General features: G+C 43.5%; 1 protein-coding gene across 1 annotated transcript in view; it reads left to right on the plus strand.

Moving 5' to 3' along the window:
• CATSPERE (catsper channel auxiliary subunit epsilon) overlaps nucleotides 1-16,467 on the plus strand; it is a 76,719-nt gene that overhangs the window by 27,234 nt on the left and 33,018 nt on the right. The window contains exons 6-8 of the mRNA XM_043543369.1: nucleotides 12,455-12,485; nucleotides 13,840-13,917; nucleotides 15,165-15,271. Coding sequence (XP_043399304.1) covers nucleotides 12,455-12,485; nucleotides 13,840-13,917; nucleotides 15,165-15,271 — 216 coding nt within the window. The remainder of the gene's footprint in view (nucleotides 1-12,454; nucleotides 12,486-13,839; nucleotides 13,918-15,164; nucleotides 15,272-16,467) is intronic.

Consider the following 16,467-nt stretch of genomic DNA (forward strand, 5'->3'; position numbering starts at 1 on the left):
GCCCCAGAGCACCAGGAGGGTAGGTAGCAAGGCCCAAGCTGGGGCCACCCCACAGGGAGCCTGGAGCGGCCACACAGAGCAGAAGCAGGAGGTGGGAACTGGGGGCAGAGTGTGGGCAGCTAGATTCCCTCTGCCCCAGCCCTGAGCCCCCTCCCACACTCCAAACCCCTCCGCCCCACCCCCGCCACACATCACCTCCATATTGGTGCACATAACAAAATTCATTCTGCACATGAATGTAAAAAATTAGAAGGAACATTGGAGGGAGGGGCCATGCCTGACTGTCTGGGGAGGCACAGCCTCCCCCAGCCTATGGTACCCGCCACCCATGTCTGTGTAGCTCAAAAGCTTGTCTCCTTCGCCAACAGAAATTGGTCCAGTAAAAGCTATTACCTCATCCACTTTGTCTCAGTACATAAAAGGAAATTTAATTGCTCCTTCCAGTTAACCTGAAAGAAAGGTGATTAACACACACATCATCAGTTTTAACAAGGTCTCTGTTTGTCCTTGATGGCAGCCATTAACACCTTCCAGTACAACAACAAATTAGAGATCAAATTTGATCAAACTTTTTTCTCCGCTGTGTAAGGGCATGTCTACCCTCCAAAATTAAGGGTATGTCTTCACTAGCAACTTTAAAGTGCTGCTGCAGCCCCAGCGCTTTAATGTGGCTGTGTAGTTGTGGCACCAGCGCTGGGAGAGAGATCTCCCAGCACTATAAAAAACCCACCTCCACAAGGGGAGTAGCTACCAGCTCTGGAAGCACAGCTATCAGTGCTGGTGCACTGTCTACACTGCCACTTCACAGCGCTGAAACTTGCAGCGCTCAGGGGGGTGTTTTTTCACACCCTGAGCAAGAAAGTAGCAACACTGTAAAACGGCCTAAGTTGATCTAACTTATGTCGTCATACAGCTGCCACAGTAATTACATCACTTGCACATGTCTACACTTTGCTCCTTGTGTGCGTCCTCACCAGAAGCATTTGTATCAATTGTACTGTCAGTGTGGGGCATTGTGGGATGGCGTTTGAGAGCCAGTAACAATGGTTGTAAGCAACACAGTGTCTACGCTGACACTGCATTGACCTAACTACATTACTGTTGACCTATGCCTCTCGTGAAGGTGGAGTTATTAAGTCAGCGTAGTGAAGCAATTATGTCGGCGGGAGCAAAATGTTATTAAAAATACTTACATAGTTAGGTTGACGTAAGCTGCCTTACATTGACCTAACTCTGTAGCGTAGACCAGGCCAGAGTTACCCTAACTAGTTTGTCTAGGAAATGTTGTGACAGAGCTCACGTGCCCCTCATTGATATGGAGAGGGTTAACTCTACTCTCTGGGCCGAGGAGGCCATGCCCTCATGGCCCTGCTGGGCATGCTCCAGCTGCAGACTATGTATAAAAGGAAGCAGCTCAGCTCATTCAGGGCTGGCCGCCAAAGAGAGGATGCATGCTGCGAGCTCCAGCCCAGGAACCGCAGAAGCCCCAGACGACAGGAGCCAGGGATGCTGAGACTCCGGAGAACACCCAAGGCGAGGCGGAGCTGTTGGCAGCCGCCCTGAGCGAGGAGTCCAGAGCCCACGGAGACGCCTGGGACCCTGGCATCAGGAACCGGGTAGGAAGTAGCTCAGGGAGACTAGTTGTGGTGCCGAGTGGGGTCAGCGTGTTTCGGGCGGATTCCCCGCTGACATACTTGCCACTAGGCCACACAGTCCCACGGAAGGTGCAGTGATACTGACTCTGGCTACTAGGCCACGCAGCACTGAGAGAGGGGACAGCCCAACTGACTCTTGCTACTAGGCCACACAGCCTTACTGAGCCAGGGAGCCACCTCGACTCTGACTACTAGGCCACACGGCCCCGAGAGAGGGCGACCCTATCAATCCTGTCTATTGGGCCACACAGCTCTGAGAGAGGGCGTCCCTGACTCTTGCCATACTGCCTTGCTGAGCCAAGCAGCCACACTGACTCTGAACACTCAGCGATACACCCCAACGAACCGGAAAGCCATTTTGATTCGGGCCATTGGGCCCCATGGCCGTGTGGGAAGGGGCCGTCACCCTGACTCTGACCATTGGGCCATACAACTGAGAGAGAGAGAGAATAACCATATTGACTTTTACCATTAGTCCTCACCACGGTGGTCAAGACAAACGGTGGTCGTAAGCACTCCACTGCAGCAAAGTAATTACTCCGCCCCACCCCAAGAGGGGACAGGATGCACTTGCCCCACAACACATGTCTACAGTACAAAATTATGTTGACCTATGTTACGTCAGCATACAGCTGCCGCAGTAATTAAATTGCTTTTGTGTGTTCACACTATGCTCCTTGTGTCAAGGTTGTGCATCCTCACTAGCAGCGCTTGCATCGATGTAGAGAGCAGTGCACCATGGGTAGCTATCCCTCTGTGTAACTCACCACAGTCTAGCGCAGGGTGTTTGGGGAATATTTTGCCTTGCCACATGGGGCCGAACTGAGTCATCCAGGAGTGACTGGGAGCATAATTTCAACATCCCGTAATGCATTGTTTTCTATCCCATAATTTCATCTGCATCCCATAACATTTCGCAGTTCTTTTCAAAATCCCTGAAAACGCGCATGTCCTTCCTTACTGTCCACCATCTGTGTCACAAACATGAATCCTGCACAGCTCTGCACAGTTGTGATAAGTGTTGTGAGCATGGGGAACCTGATCCTGCAGTATCTGCAGAGCTGCCAGAGCAGCCGTGGGGAACATAACGATTCCTTGGAGGCTAGATTGCTATGTGATATAGAAAGAAATAATTCAAGATTGTTGGTGGCATTCACGAGGCAGCGGCAGATGGTGGAGCGCTGGTTCTGAGTCTGAGAAACAAGCACTGACTGTGGGATCGCATTGTCATGCAGGGTTGGGATGACAAGTAGTGGCTGCAGAACTTTCAAATGTGCAAAGCTACATTCCTGGATCTGTGTGCAGAACTTGCCCCAGCCCTCCAGTGCAGTGACACCAAAATGAGATCTGTACTGACAGTGGAAAAGCAAGTGACTACTGCTCTGGGGAAACTTGCAGTGCCCAACTGCTACTGATCACTCAGGAATCAACTTGGACCCTCTACTACACAGCAGCCAAGGTCCGTTCCCTGCACCTTGCTGCCTTTCCTTGAGCTGCTTCCATGATTCCTGACCCTCCCCATTCCTCTGCATTTGCCAGTCTCTTCACTCCCTCCTCCTAGGGAGTAACTTTAGGCAACTCGTCTCTGCAGTCCCCAAACACACCTCCCTTCTCCCAGGGAGTGACTGCAGACTCCTTCCCTGCAGTCCCCTCTGCTTCCAGTTTCCTGATTTTTGTAGAAGTCCTACCTATCCCTCACAGATGAGCTTCTCCCTGATTACCTGCCTTCAGCCTATAGCTCCCCATTTGCAACCTAATTAGCTGATTGAGCCCATATGGCCCAATTCAGCTCTTGCAGGGCCATTTGGGGGGAGCACACTGCATCACAGGGCTGCAGAAGGAGGCATGCACAGGACTGTTGAACCTGAAGGTCAACAAGAGTCTGCAGCATGGCTGTTTGCTGCTTGAGAAGTGCTAGAAACTCCTGCTGCACATCCCTCTCCTTTTCCTGTGCCTTTTTCATCTCCACTCTATCCCTGGCCACGCTGTCTCCAAGCCTTCTGTTCGGTGTCCGAAGAAGCAGAGGCTTGCAGGATCTCTTGGAACATGTCGTCCTGTGTCCTCTTCCTTCTTCTCCTTATCTGGCTGAGCCACTCTGCTTGTATGGATAGAGGGACTGCTGAAATAAATCTTTCCTTAACCCCCTCTTCTGGCCTTCAGACCACCCCCTAACCTCTCCAAGCTCATCATCAGAAGCAAGCTCCCCACAGACCAGGGCACACCAACTCCAAGTGGCACCAGACTCTGCCAGAACAACAGATACAAAACCTGCAGATCTCCTACAATGCTCAGCACCCTGCACAAGAAGGTCCCTTGAAATATGTGTTAACTACTTATGCGAAACAATCTGTTCCATCTTGTATTGAGCTCTGATGCTCTGAGTATGTTTCCCAGACCTGAAGAAGAGCTCTGTGTAAGCTCGAAGACTTGCCTCTGTCACCAACAGAAGTTGGTCCAATAAAAAATATTACACCTTGTCTCTCCAATATATGGAATGAAAACATAAAGCAATTGTTCTGCTCCCAGCGTAGCTGTGGGCCCCCTGGCCTTTGGCAGTTAAGTGGTCAGGGTCTCCTCACTACCTAAGGACATCCACAGGGCCTCCCACCTGCTCACAGTCCTCCACTGCACTGTCTGCAGTCTGGACTGTAATTACAGGAGGGTGTTCTCCTAGCACTCTCCTAGTCCCAGTCACCCTAATGAAGCTAGGCCCTCATCTATATTGCCTAGCTGGTAATCATCAGACCCAATCACCTGACACTGCCCAGCTGGATCTGATGATTCCCAGCACCTGCTTTGGGATCCACCCTGGAAAAGGGCTGGCTGTTCCTTGGCCCCCTTTACTGTTAAAGGGGCAGATTTCCCTTCCGAACCAATGCCACACCAACCAAAATTGGCAACCTCTAGGGTCATTCCAGTACCAATGGCTATGGTACCATCCTTAATACCTACTATAGTACCCACTAGGGAGAGATCTATGATGGCATTGACCATTGCACTGGTACCAATGTATATGATCCCAGTACTGTCAACTTCTACAGCATTCACTGATTTGACAGAACTTAGAATCACTCCGGAACCAGTGTCACCCTTGAATGCATCTGCTTTATCAGATATTTCATGACCTTCCCTGATACTGGAGACTACGGCATTGGTTATGAAAATTTCCCTCCATTTATCTTCATCTCAGGGGAAGCCTGTCAGCCCTCCTCAAGTTCCAGTGATTCCAAGGGGAACTGCACCTCCAGTTGAACAAGTCTACTCTTCATCTGCTGCCTCTAGCAACAGTACTTTTCCAAGCTCACAGCCATACTCTTCTAACTATTCAAGAGTTCGAGTTCACCGCAAGAGAAGTTCTTAATCTGAACAATATACAGGTCATGCTACAGATGCTTCTCATGTGCCTTGGATGCCACTTCCCCAACATTAAATGCCATACCTTTGTGATTTCCAGTCATAGTTGTACTGGCCTTCCTGGACCCCACAATTTCAGTATCCACCCCCTTTGAAAGTTCCTTGTGCAAGATCAAGGGACAAGTCACCATCTGCACAAACTCACAGAGCTCCACACTTGCCTTGCAAGCAGAACATTTTAACAGAGGAACAGGAGCACCAGACCAGAACAGGAGACCAGTCATTCCTTCTACCCCATTTACAGAGGATGACTTTAGAGCATTCAGAGACATTCTGAAGAGGATGGCAGAGATGCTTGAGATTCCTCTTGAGGTGATGGAGGGAAATCTTGTACATTTTTCTTAATATTCTTCAGCCAGTAACTCAGGGTTGTGTTGCAGTGTCAATAAATGAAGGTATTTTGGACTTGACAAAAAATCTGTGGGCTATACCTGTGTCACTCTCTGCAATATTTAGGAGAGAGGACCGCAGATATCAAGTCCCATCCAAAAGGTATGAGTATTTTTATACTCCTCCTGCCCCAGGTTCTTTGGTTATGACTGCCGCACAGGTTCAATTGATTTAAATCAAAGTGACTTAAATCACCTATTTTAATAATATTTAAATCAGCAAGCAGGAACTTTGATTTAAATAATCAATTTTAATCTTTTTTTTAATTTGTACTTGTTAGTTATTTTCCTAAAGAAAGATTGATTCTCATTGGCTAAAAGTTTATTTGCAACTAAATATAACCTCATCTCCACTAGAATTAGAAAGAAGTGTTGGACATATTTGGGACATGTACTCTGGATGCCAAAACACAGACTCCCACATGAAGCTGTCAAGTAGAAACCAACTGGTGTGAGGAAACATGGGCCCCCAAGAGAAACCTAAAGAAGAACTCTGAGCAGGGAGGGCAGAACAGTCAATCTCAACAACATTGAGCAGATGGAGGCAGGCAGCAGTACATGAGAGAAGGATGGAAGAGACTAGTTTCAGCCCTGTGCACCAGTACTGACATGAGAAGGATGTAATAATAACCTTTACACTAAATTTGGTACTTCTGTTTTCTAACCAGAAGGTGTGACCCTAACAGCCTCTAAATGCCCACTGGCAAATGGTTCACTGTCATGTAACAGCAGTTCCTATCAAACTTGACAAATTTACTATGCCTAACATATTGCTGTCATTATATTTACCTATAAAGAATGTGGTGTGACATACAAATGAAAGCAGGTCACAAACTGGTCATTAATGGCATTGTGAAATGTATGTATTAATAAGGAATTATGGATACTTACAGATACTATGCTTTAAAGTCTATACCCAAACAAAGGGGGAAACAGGTTTTCTTCCAGACAGGAGGGAAGATAGTTATCTCCCTTTCTGTAATGTAAATTGAGCATGATGATGCCAGAGACAATGGACAGCTTATTTGCATCAGAGGTAAGCAGGAGGAACAAATTAACATGTGGATGTGAAGTGAGCATGGGAAGTGTCAAGGTTCCTTCCCCACTCTGAACTCTAGGGTACAGATGTGGGGACCTGCATGAAAGACCCCCTAAGCTTATTCTTACCAGCTTAGGTTAAAAACTTCCCCAAGGTACAAACTTTGCCCTTGGATTAGGCAAAACACTGCCACCACCAAGTGTTTTAAACAAAGAACAGGGAAAGAGACCACTTGGAGATGTCTTCCCCCAAAATATCCCCCCCAAGCCCTGCACCATAATCCTCACCAGTTGGTTCAGGTAAACACAGACCCAAACCCTTGGATCTTAAGAACAATGAAAAATCAATCAGGTTCTTAAAAGAAGAATTTTAATTAAAGAAAAGGTAAAAGAATCACCTCTGTAAAATCAGGATGGTAAATACCTTATAGGGTAATCAGATTCAAAACATAGAGAATCCCTCTAGGCAAAACCTTAAGTTACAAAAAGACACAAAAACCGGAATATACATTCCATCCAGCACAGCTTATTTTACAAGCCATTAAACGAAAGAAAATCTAATGCATTTTCTAGCTAGATTACTTACTAACTTTACAGGAGTTGTAAGGCTTGCATTCCTGATCTGTTCCCGGCAAAAGCATCACACAGACAGACCGAACCCTTTGTTCCCCCGCCCTCCAGATTTGAAAGTGTCTTGTCCCCCCATTGGTCATTTTGGGTCAGGTGCCAGCAAGGTTACCTTAGCTTCTTAACCCTTTACAGGTGAAAGGATTTTTCCTCTGGCCAGGAGGGATTTTATAGCTCTGTATACAGAAAGGTGGTTACCCTTCCCTTTATATTTATGACAGGAATGCACTGGAGTCTGAACCCCAGGGCTTCATCCTGACTCTGGTGACAAAGATGATAAATTTTGGGGTATATAAGAAGAAGCAAAAGGACATTTTAGTTATCCATCACTGAGGAAACAAAGAGGTCAGCGCTCTTTGCATCCATAAACAGTAGATCTCCAGTCATGTGGGTTAGTGGCACTGAGAAGTGGTTGTGGGTGAGCAAAAGTGCTTTAGACAAAGACTGGAGCCTGATAAGGTTATATGTAGTCTCTTAGAAGTGTGTTATACTTTTGTTTCATTTGTAACCATTTATGTTTCTATTATTTTTGCTTAGTATCACTTAAATCTTTTGTTATTTATTAATAAAAACTTATTCTTGGTTTTGCTATAAATTCATCTCAGTGCTGTAATATTAAAGTAAAGTGAAAAGGAGTACTTGTGGCACCTTAGAGACTAACCAATTTATTTGAGCATAAGCTTTCGTGAGCTACAGCTCACTTATGCTCAAATAAATTGGTTAGTCTCTAAGGTGCCACAAGTACTCCTTTTCTTTTTGCGAATACAGACTAACATGGCTGCTACTCTGAAACCTGTCATTAAAGTAAAGTGTTTGTGCTTAGCTGAGCTAACAGGATGGTGTGCATACTGTCTCTTTGGAGACAGCGGACCTGGTAATTTCTGTGGTATCCAGTGGCAGGCAGGATACGGGAGAGGAGCGCTCTTCAAGGGGGCCCAAAAGGTTGGGGTGCACCTAATGTTAACCTGCAAGGCAAGGGTTGGACTGGCAGAGGCCTGAAGAGAGTGCTTGTGTGGCTGAAAGGTTGATGTTGTACTGGAGCTAACAAACCCAGCTATCACAAGATAGACTCTTACGCTGGAGGTAGGGGGTAACAAGGTCACCCACAGTCCTGCGCATATTAAGAAAGTGTCACAGGAGGATACACTATATTTGTACACAATTATTTAAGCAATTGTGTATCTTAACTGACATTTATTCAGATTCTTAACTTTTAGGTTTTATTATGTTAGAAAATGGTGAACAATGCTTTTCTTATTTACTAGATGGCGATTTATTTCTACGGGAATGGTGTATTCTGTATCAAGTCAACCTTTATGTATTCCAGGGGATAACAACTATTTGGCAGATCATCTGACCAAAAGAGTGATGCTGATGTCTGAGTGATCCCTAAAAGACTTCCTTGTGCATCAGCTCTTTCAAAAATGAGTAGTCTCGTGGGTAGATCTGTTTGCGACCAGGGAAAACAGGAAGTCTCACAGCTTTTGCTCTTAAGGAGTAATGAGTCTGAGGTCTATATCCAACACTTTTCCAGGAATGCATGCCTTCTCACCATTTCCATTTAGTCCCAGGATCCTTTGAAAACTGAGGCAAGACAAGACACGTCTGATTTTAATAGCTTCAGCATAGCCACGCCAATTTTTTTTTTCAGAACTTCTACCTCTCCTGAACAAACCGTGGATAACATTTCTATCTCTGCCAGACAGTCTCACAAAATCATGGTCTAGTCCTTCATGCAGACCTGTTGCTTCTACATCTGACAACATGGCTGTTGCATGGCTAACATCAGTAGACAGAAGTTGCTCTGCACTGGTCTGAGATTTGCTTTTACAGAGCAGAAAGCCCTCCACTTGGCACACACATGTTGCAGAACGGAAATATTTTTCCTCTTGGGCAGCTCAACAAAGGCTTAGCCCATTAGGATCTTCGATTCCTGATATATTGGATTATATCTTTAATGCATTCAGGACAATCAATTAGCTTGATTTAAGTGCATTTAACAGCAATATCTGCTCATCACCAACCCATCCAAAATTACTCTGTCTTTTCACACACTGCTGCTCACAGGTTCCTGAAGGGGTTATTACACATTTTCACACCTGATACGAACAGTTTTCGTACTTGGGATCTGAATTTAGTACTTACCTTGTTGATTGGTTGGCTGTTTGAACCCATGCCATCGTGTTCACTTAATCACCTGACCATCACTATGGTGTTCCCAATGACAATCACTTATGCATGGAAATTGTATGAAATTCAGGCTCTGATTGCTGGTCCTCTATAGACAGTCTTCCATACAGACAGAGTAATTATGAGTATGACTACACTGCACACAAAAAAAAAACCTGTGTCAGCATGCCTCAGCACCTCAGCCAGGCTCACACAATGGGGCTAAATATAGCAGTGTAAATGTTCCTATTCTGGCTAAAGCTTGGGCTCTGAGACCCTTAGCCCCATAGTGCAAGCTTTGTGAGCCCGAGAAGTGGACCTGGGCTTTGAGACTTGCTGATGTGGGTTTTTATTTTTTGCAGTGTAGACATACACTTTTCAAAGATTAAATTTAAGGTTGTCTCCAGTTTTCACATCAATCACATTGTCCATCTACCAGTTTTTTTACATAAGAATGGCCATACTGAGTCAGACCAATGGTTCATCTAGCCCAGTATCCTGTCTTCTGACAATGGCTAAGGCCAGATGCTTCAGAGGGAATGAACAGAACAGGGCAATTATTTAGTGATCCATCCCCTGTCATCCAGTCCCAGCATCTGGCAGTCAAAGGCTTAGGGACATCCAGAGCACAGAGTTGCATCACTGACCATGTTGGCTAATAGCCATTGATGTAACCGTCCTCCATGAACTCTAATTCTTTTTTGAAACCAGTTATACTTTCCCCTAAATCTCATTCCTTTCTGGTAGAGGCAAGACTTCATAGCCTGAACATGAAGAAGGCAGCACTGTCCTATTATCTCCACAGGACAAAACAATTTTGTAAACCCTTAAGACTCTTTGTGACATTTGGGGGCAGGTCCAAAGATCAGGTGGTTGTGAAACGAAGACATTCTAAGTGGATTTCAAACTGTATTAGGGTGTCCTATGATACTAAGAAATTGACTCCTCCCTCTCACATTAAGACATGTTCTTCCAGAACTCAAGCAGCCTCAGCAGCATGCCTTACCAGAGTCCCTATAGCTGAAATTTACAGAGCGGCTACATGGAGTTCTGTCCACACTGTCGCCAACCATTACATCTTGGTGTAATCTTCCAGATTAGATGTTCAATTTGGTCAAGCAATGCTGCAATCTTTGTTTCAATAAGCTCCAAACTCCCACCTCCTAAAGGAGTTGCCTCCTAGCTAATCACCGAGAGTGGGATCCACAGGTACAAATAAAGAAAGAAAGATTACTTGCCTTAAAGTAACTGTAGTTCTTCAAAAAGAAAAGGAGTACTTGTGGCACCTTAGAAACTAACAAATCTATTTGAGCATAAGCTTTCGTGAGCTACAGCTCACTTTAGAGACTGGGAGCTCACGAAAGCTTATGCTCAAATAAATTTGTTAGTCTCTAAGGTGCCACAAGTACCCCTTTTCTTTTTGCAAATACAGACTAACACGGCTGCTACTCTGAAACCTGTAGTTCTTCAAGATATTCTGTACATGTAGATTCCATATGTGATGGGTTCGGTCACAGAGACCTGCTTGGGACTGTTACCTGATGTGCTGAAACTACCTCTGAGCCTGTTTTCCCTGTCAGCTTGGGACCCCAGAACCCTGTCTTGTTGAGCCAGACACGCTAGCCTACTGCAACACAGACCCAGGGTCTGAACCATGTCCCCAAAGCTGCAGGCTTTAACTGAACACCACTCAGCAGGTACTCTTGTCTCCAACACCCAGATATCCAGCTCCCAATGGGATCCAAACCCCAAATAAATCCGTTTACCCTGTATAAGCTTTGTACAGAGTAAAACTCATAAATTGTCTGCTCTCTATAACACCGACAGAGAGATATGCACAGCTGTTTGCTCCCCCAGGTATTAATTACTTACTCTGGGTTAATTAATAAGCAAAAAGTGATTTTATTAAGTATAAAAAGTAGGATTTAAGTGGTTCCAAGTAATAACAGACAGAACAAAGTAAGTTACTAAGTAAAATAAATCAAAATACGCAAGGCTAATTTAATACACGAAGGATCTAATTACAAATACTAACTTCTCACCCTAGATGTTATCTCAGGTACAATCCTTTTCAGACCAACGTTGTAGTGTATGGCCTGGGTCCAGCAATCACTCAGACCCCCGTAGTTACAGTCCTTTGTTCCAGTTTCTTTCAGGCATCTCTTTGGGGTGGAGAGGCTGTCTATAGACCAAATTCTCTCTCTTGTGGGCAGAAACCTCTTTGTTTTTCTGTGCAAAGTCACAGCAACAAGGTGGAGTTTGTAGCCACCTGGGCAAGTCACATGTCCATGAATGATTCAGCTTTTTGCAGGCCGATGCCATTGTTTACATGTTAGTTTGAATGTTCCCAGGAAAGCTCAGATGTGGATTGGTGTCTCCCAAAGTCCATTGTCGGTTAAGTGTTTCTTGATTGCACACTTACTGAGAGTAGTCCTTCCTCAAGAAGCTGACCAGATGGTTCACTGAGAATCAAACACATTGGGATACTTAGAATCCCAACACATAGGGAATCAAACACATTGGGATACAAGTACATAGCCAATATTCATAACTTCAAATACAAAAATGATACACACATATAGACAGCATAATCATAACCAGCAAACTACAGCTTTTCCATAGACCACCCACTTGACCTCCTTTCTGCAAGACCTTGTGCAACAATGATCTATACAGTCACAGTTCATGTCAATAACGTCACACCATGATCTACCCTTCATCTCTGTAGCTCTGAGTCTTTAACTGGGATTCTGTGCAGTGAAGGAACACTGGGATTCTGTGCAGGAGTGGGGGGTGAAATTCTGTGGCCTGCGTTGTGCAGGAGGTCAGACTAGATGATCATAATGGTCCCTTCTGACCTAAATATCTATGAATCTATGAAATTGAATGGTGGTTGTGGATGCTCTGCTCTTTGTGTGCTTGGGGAAGGGAGTGCACAAGGGCATCCAGGGCACATGTGCAGTGCCAAATGGACACTGCTGGTTAAAACATTCCGAACTCCAGCATATGGGGTGCATGTATGCTAAGAGTGGGGTCAACATGTACAGAACATCTCAAAGAACTACAGTTACTGTAAGAAAGTAACCTTTATTTTCTTTTACAAAGCAGTGGTTATTACTTATACTTAAAAATAACTGTTTTATTTTATTTTATTTTTTGCAGCTCCGTTCCATCTTCAAAAAATGATAGCCAGGTAAATTTTATTTTTCAGTGCTATCTTTGGCCTAATATTTTAACTAACTTCAACTCAGAAGTTATTTCTCACTTCTCCAAAATAGTGATTTGATACAAATTTAGTCCAGTCAGAAGGAAAGGTCAATGGACTTCAGCCAACCCTTTCTTTATTCTTTATTCTTCTATATATTTGTGTTTTCTGGAGCTTTGTGAAATGCATGTTTCATGCCCAAGCTAGGGTTTTTTTAGTGAGTTTGGTTAAAAATTTCAGTATACTGTAAAATGTTATGGCCTATCATTCAGTCTGTAAAATGCGTTGTTATTTCACAAAATTTGCCAAAGTTAGTATAAACAAATTACATATTTAATCATTTCTCATGCCCTCCCTCTTTCTTTTTTCTATGAGAGAGATTGTGTTTGGCTCGGAAAATATGGAAACTAAAAGAACATTCACCTTTATTGATTATGGACCAAATTCAGGGCACAGTTGCATCTGTATGTGGAGCCTGCCAAACAGGCACAGCCTGGTTGGATTGCACAGCAGTGGAAGTCTACTTATGTCCTTGGAATGAGGGGTATTATGCTCAGCTGCCTCTGAAAGAGCAGCTTCACAGTTACCCAAACCTGCCCCTCTACTCAGGGACAGATTCCAAGATCCTAAGGGTACTTCTTCACTGCAGTTATACATCCTTGGCTGGCCCATGTCAGCTGGCTCAGGCTCGTGGGACTCAGGATCCTGGGCTGTTTAACTGTGGTGTAGATGTTCAGGCACGGGCAGGAGGCTGGGCTCTATGACCCCGTGAGGGGTTGAGTTCCTCTGTGGCTGACTGATATGGGCCACATGGTTGATCAGAAATGGTTGTGTCTTTGAGGAGCAAAATCCAAGGACAGTCAGGCTGAAGACCCATAGGAATCATGGAGGCAGGAGAAAAAGATACATATATCTCCCTGCTAAGAGACTAATCTGTTGTTTCTTTTTAGAGTTAAGTACTCATTTCTGATCCCTCTTTCTCCATACTGCAGTAGGATTGTAAAGTAGCATGGCCCCAGTAGAATAAGAGAGACTATGGTATGTGAAGTATTGCTGAGGGACGAATAGAAGAACTGAAAGGAAATAACTCCCTTTCTATGAGGAGTGGATCTGGATCCCCTCAGTGTCCATTGCCCACTGAAGTCAATGGGAGTTTTGCTTTTGTCTGAGTAAAATCAGGCTCAAGACTTAATTCTGACATTGTCCAAGTTAATGCTCCTTTATATGGTATTGTTACTACATTCTAGTATACATCTAGTCACCAAAAGAAATCAGACCACAGTGACAGAATATTAACGTGTTTATTAACAAAATATTATCATTTGCCTTTTTTATTTGCTAGGAGTTAATCTTATGGATATACGATCCAGAAAGTGCAGAACCCTCTGAATTGAATCACACTGCAACGTCTCCTCCACGGGTATGTTAAAATAGCTCTATATTTTCTTTTAAAAACATGGTATTGAAAGTGCATGTCTACTCTGAAAAGTTACAAATTAAAAATGGCACTGTCTTATTCATTAGATATGCTGCCTATGTGCATCCATAGTCATTTCAACTTAAGGTAGTGACAAAAATAAGTTTTTGGTGCTTTTTGTTCCAGTTAATACTGTAGAGGTAACACAGCGGGGGGGGGGGGGGGGGGGGGGGAGTGAGGTGGTTTTGTTTCCATCTCAGCATTAAAAACAGAATTGTTAGCTAAATTTCAGTGGCAGAGCTAAATTCTACCATCAGTACACTTGTGTTAGGGTCAGAATTTAGCCCACAACCGTTTTGCTACTGGTGATAGTGGTGAGAAGGAAAGATCCAAGCTTGACTTTCACATCCTAGAGTGAGTTTGCATGGCTGACACTCAGAAAAAAACTCTTTACTTTTTGTCTAAGTAATGATGATATGGCAGTAACAAGACATAATAAACAGTGAACCCATTATGTCATTTTTATATAGCTGCATTTAACAGTAGAACTGAACTTTACTTTTTAAGGAGGTACATTATGGCCCTGATCCCACAAGCTTATATGTGAAGACGGATTCTTGCACCCAATGGGAATCCATGTGAGCACAAAGTTCTTCCCACATGGATCAGCTTGCAGAATTGGTATATGCAGTAAACATTGTCAGAGTATGCACTCCTGATGCCTTTGTGGGGTGGTTAATGATATTTAGCCTTTGGCATCATACCTTACCTGAGGTGTGCATCCATGACCAAGGGATGCCCTTTAGGAGTTATTACTTTATTATAAATTGCCATGCTGGATTGCTTCTCTTTGGCATCTTTTAATATTCGTTTCATAACTGTGTTGATTTGCCTCAGAGTTACTAGAATTAAAATTATATTATTAATTGAAGTACTGGAATTTGGAGAAGAACATAATATTTTTATTATTAAGTTTCTATGTGTCATTTTTTTAATTTCCTGCTATATATACTTTAGGAAATATTGCGAAGAAAGTTAATTTTGGTTCCAAATATACTATATTCTAGTGTGGATAAAATATGTAAATGTGTTTAATAATGTGCCCTTATTTGGAAGTGTACTTTAGAATATTATTTAAAGAATATTTTAACCCTGAGATTTCTCATATACAGCCTTAGACTATATTGACATCAAAATGTATGATAACTAACAGCCTTTATTTTACTTTATTTTCACTTTATTTTAAACAGAATTCTAAGACACTTAGCAAGCAGTTTTGGAATTTGGGACAGGAACCTGTTGTTCAGACCTATTTTAGAAATACCAAATACTTTGCTACTGCATTTCCAGAGTTGGGGTACTGTATTTCATTTAATTTTTTCTGAACAGAATTCCATTTAAAATGATTTTTCACACACCCATATGATTGCACAGATTATGGCTATGTAGATATATTATAATGTAAGCATCTTACAAAACACTTGGCTTAGTTGAATGTATAAATAAGCCATTCTGGCCTGTTTTTGTTAATGTATACTGGAGGAAAAGATACTGAAAGTTTATTATAATGACACCAACTAGTACAGAAATAACTAGTGGCCATATTGTACATGCTAGCAGAAAAACCTATGGGGAAAATAGCAGAACTTCCAGGGAACCTAAGGGGGTGTCCTTCTAGTACTCTTCTCAGTATGGAAGGGGTTGGGGATTTCCAAAGAGGGCAGTAGCCTCCAAGCCTGTTTGGATTCTGGGAATCTGTTGGGAATTCTCCTTTCAATTTCAGACTCTGGGGGGAGAGCTTGCCCCTCTGCAATGAATTATATATAGGCCCTTCTGACCTCCTCCCTAGGTGCAAAGTACTTTGGTGGCTTGGTGTCAAAGAACTCAACTGGAAAAAGACTTTCAAATTCCTTTGATCCAAATATATAGTAATCACTGATGTACCTTGCCTGGGGAAGGAAGCCCACAGATGCCTACACAATATGGCACGTCTTTCAGTGGCTCTCACTGTGAGATCACAGTGCCCCAGCTCCCCAAAATATGAAAGCTCACTTAATGCTGTTGTGACACATCATTGGATAGAGACGGTGGCCCCATCCGGACCTCCTTTTCTAGTTTTAGGTAGCTTTTGTGTGTGAGTTGTGAATACAAACTGTATACCCTTTCTTCCTTGAGGGAAGAGCCTGTCATATCCCAGCATGGTTAGTCAGCCGTTGCTCCCCCCAAATTTAGCAGTTAAATCTAAATTATAATTTCATTTAAATAAGGAACTGTTTATTATTTTAGAAAGAGAGAAGAAACATTAAAAACAAAACATATGTTGGTTCTCATGTAGACCATGGTTCAGTCCAATACAAATGCACCACTGAACATGCGTGAACACCATTGGGCAGTGTATTGCAGAACTGGGGCCTAAGATTGCACAAAGCTTCACTATAATGGGCTGAGAAGTTTAATTATCAAGCTACTGGGTAGTTAGCATTTCAAAGGTCCATTTTCCTTCCCCCAACTAATGTCAGTTCCCTGGAGCTCACAGCCTGTTTGTGGTGCTCT

Source organism: Chelonia mydas, chromosome 3, assembly GCF_015237465.2.
Source record: "Chelonia mydas isolate rCheMyd1 chromosome 3, rCheMyd1.pri.v2, whole genome shotgun sequence".
NCBI lineage: Eukaryota > Metazoa > Chordata > Testudines > Cheloniidae > Chelonia > Chelonia mydas.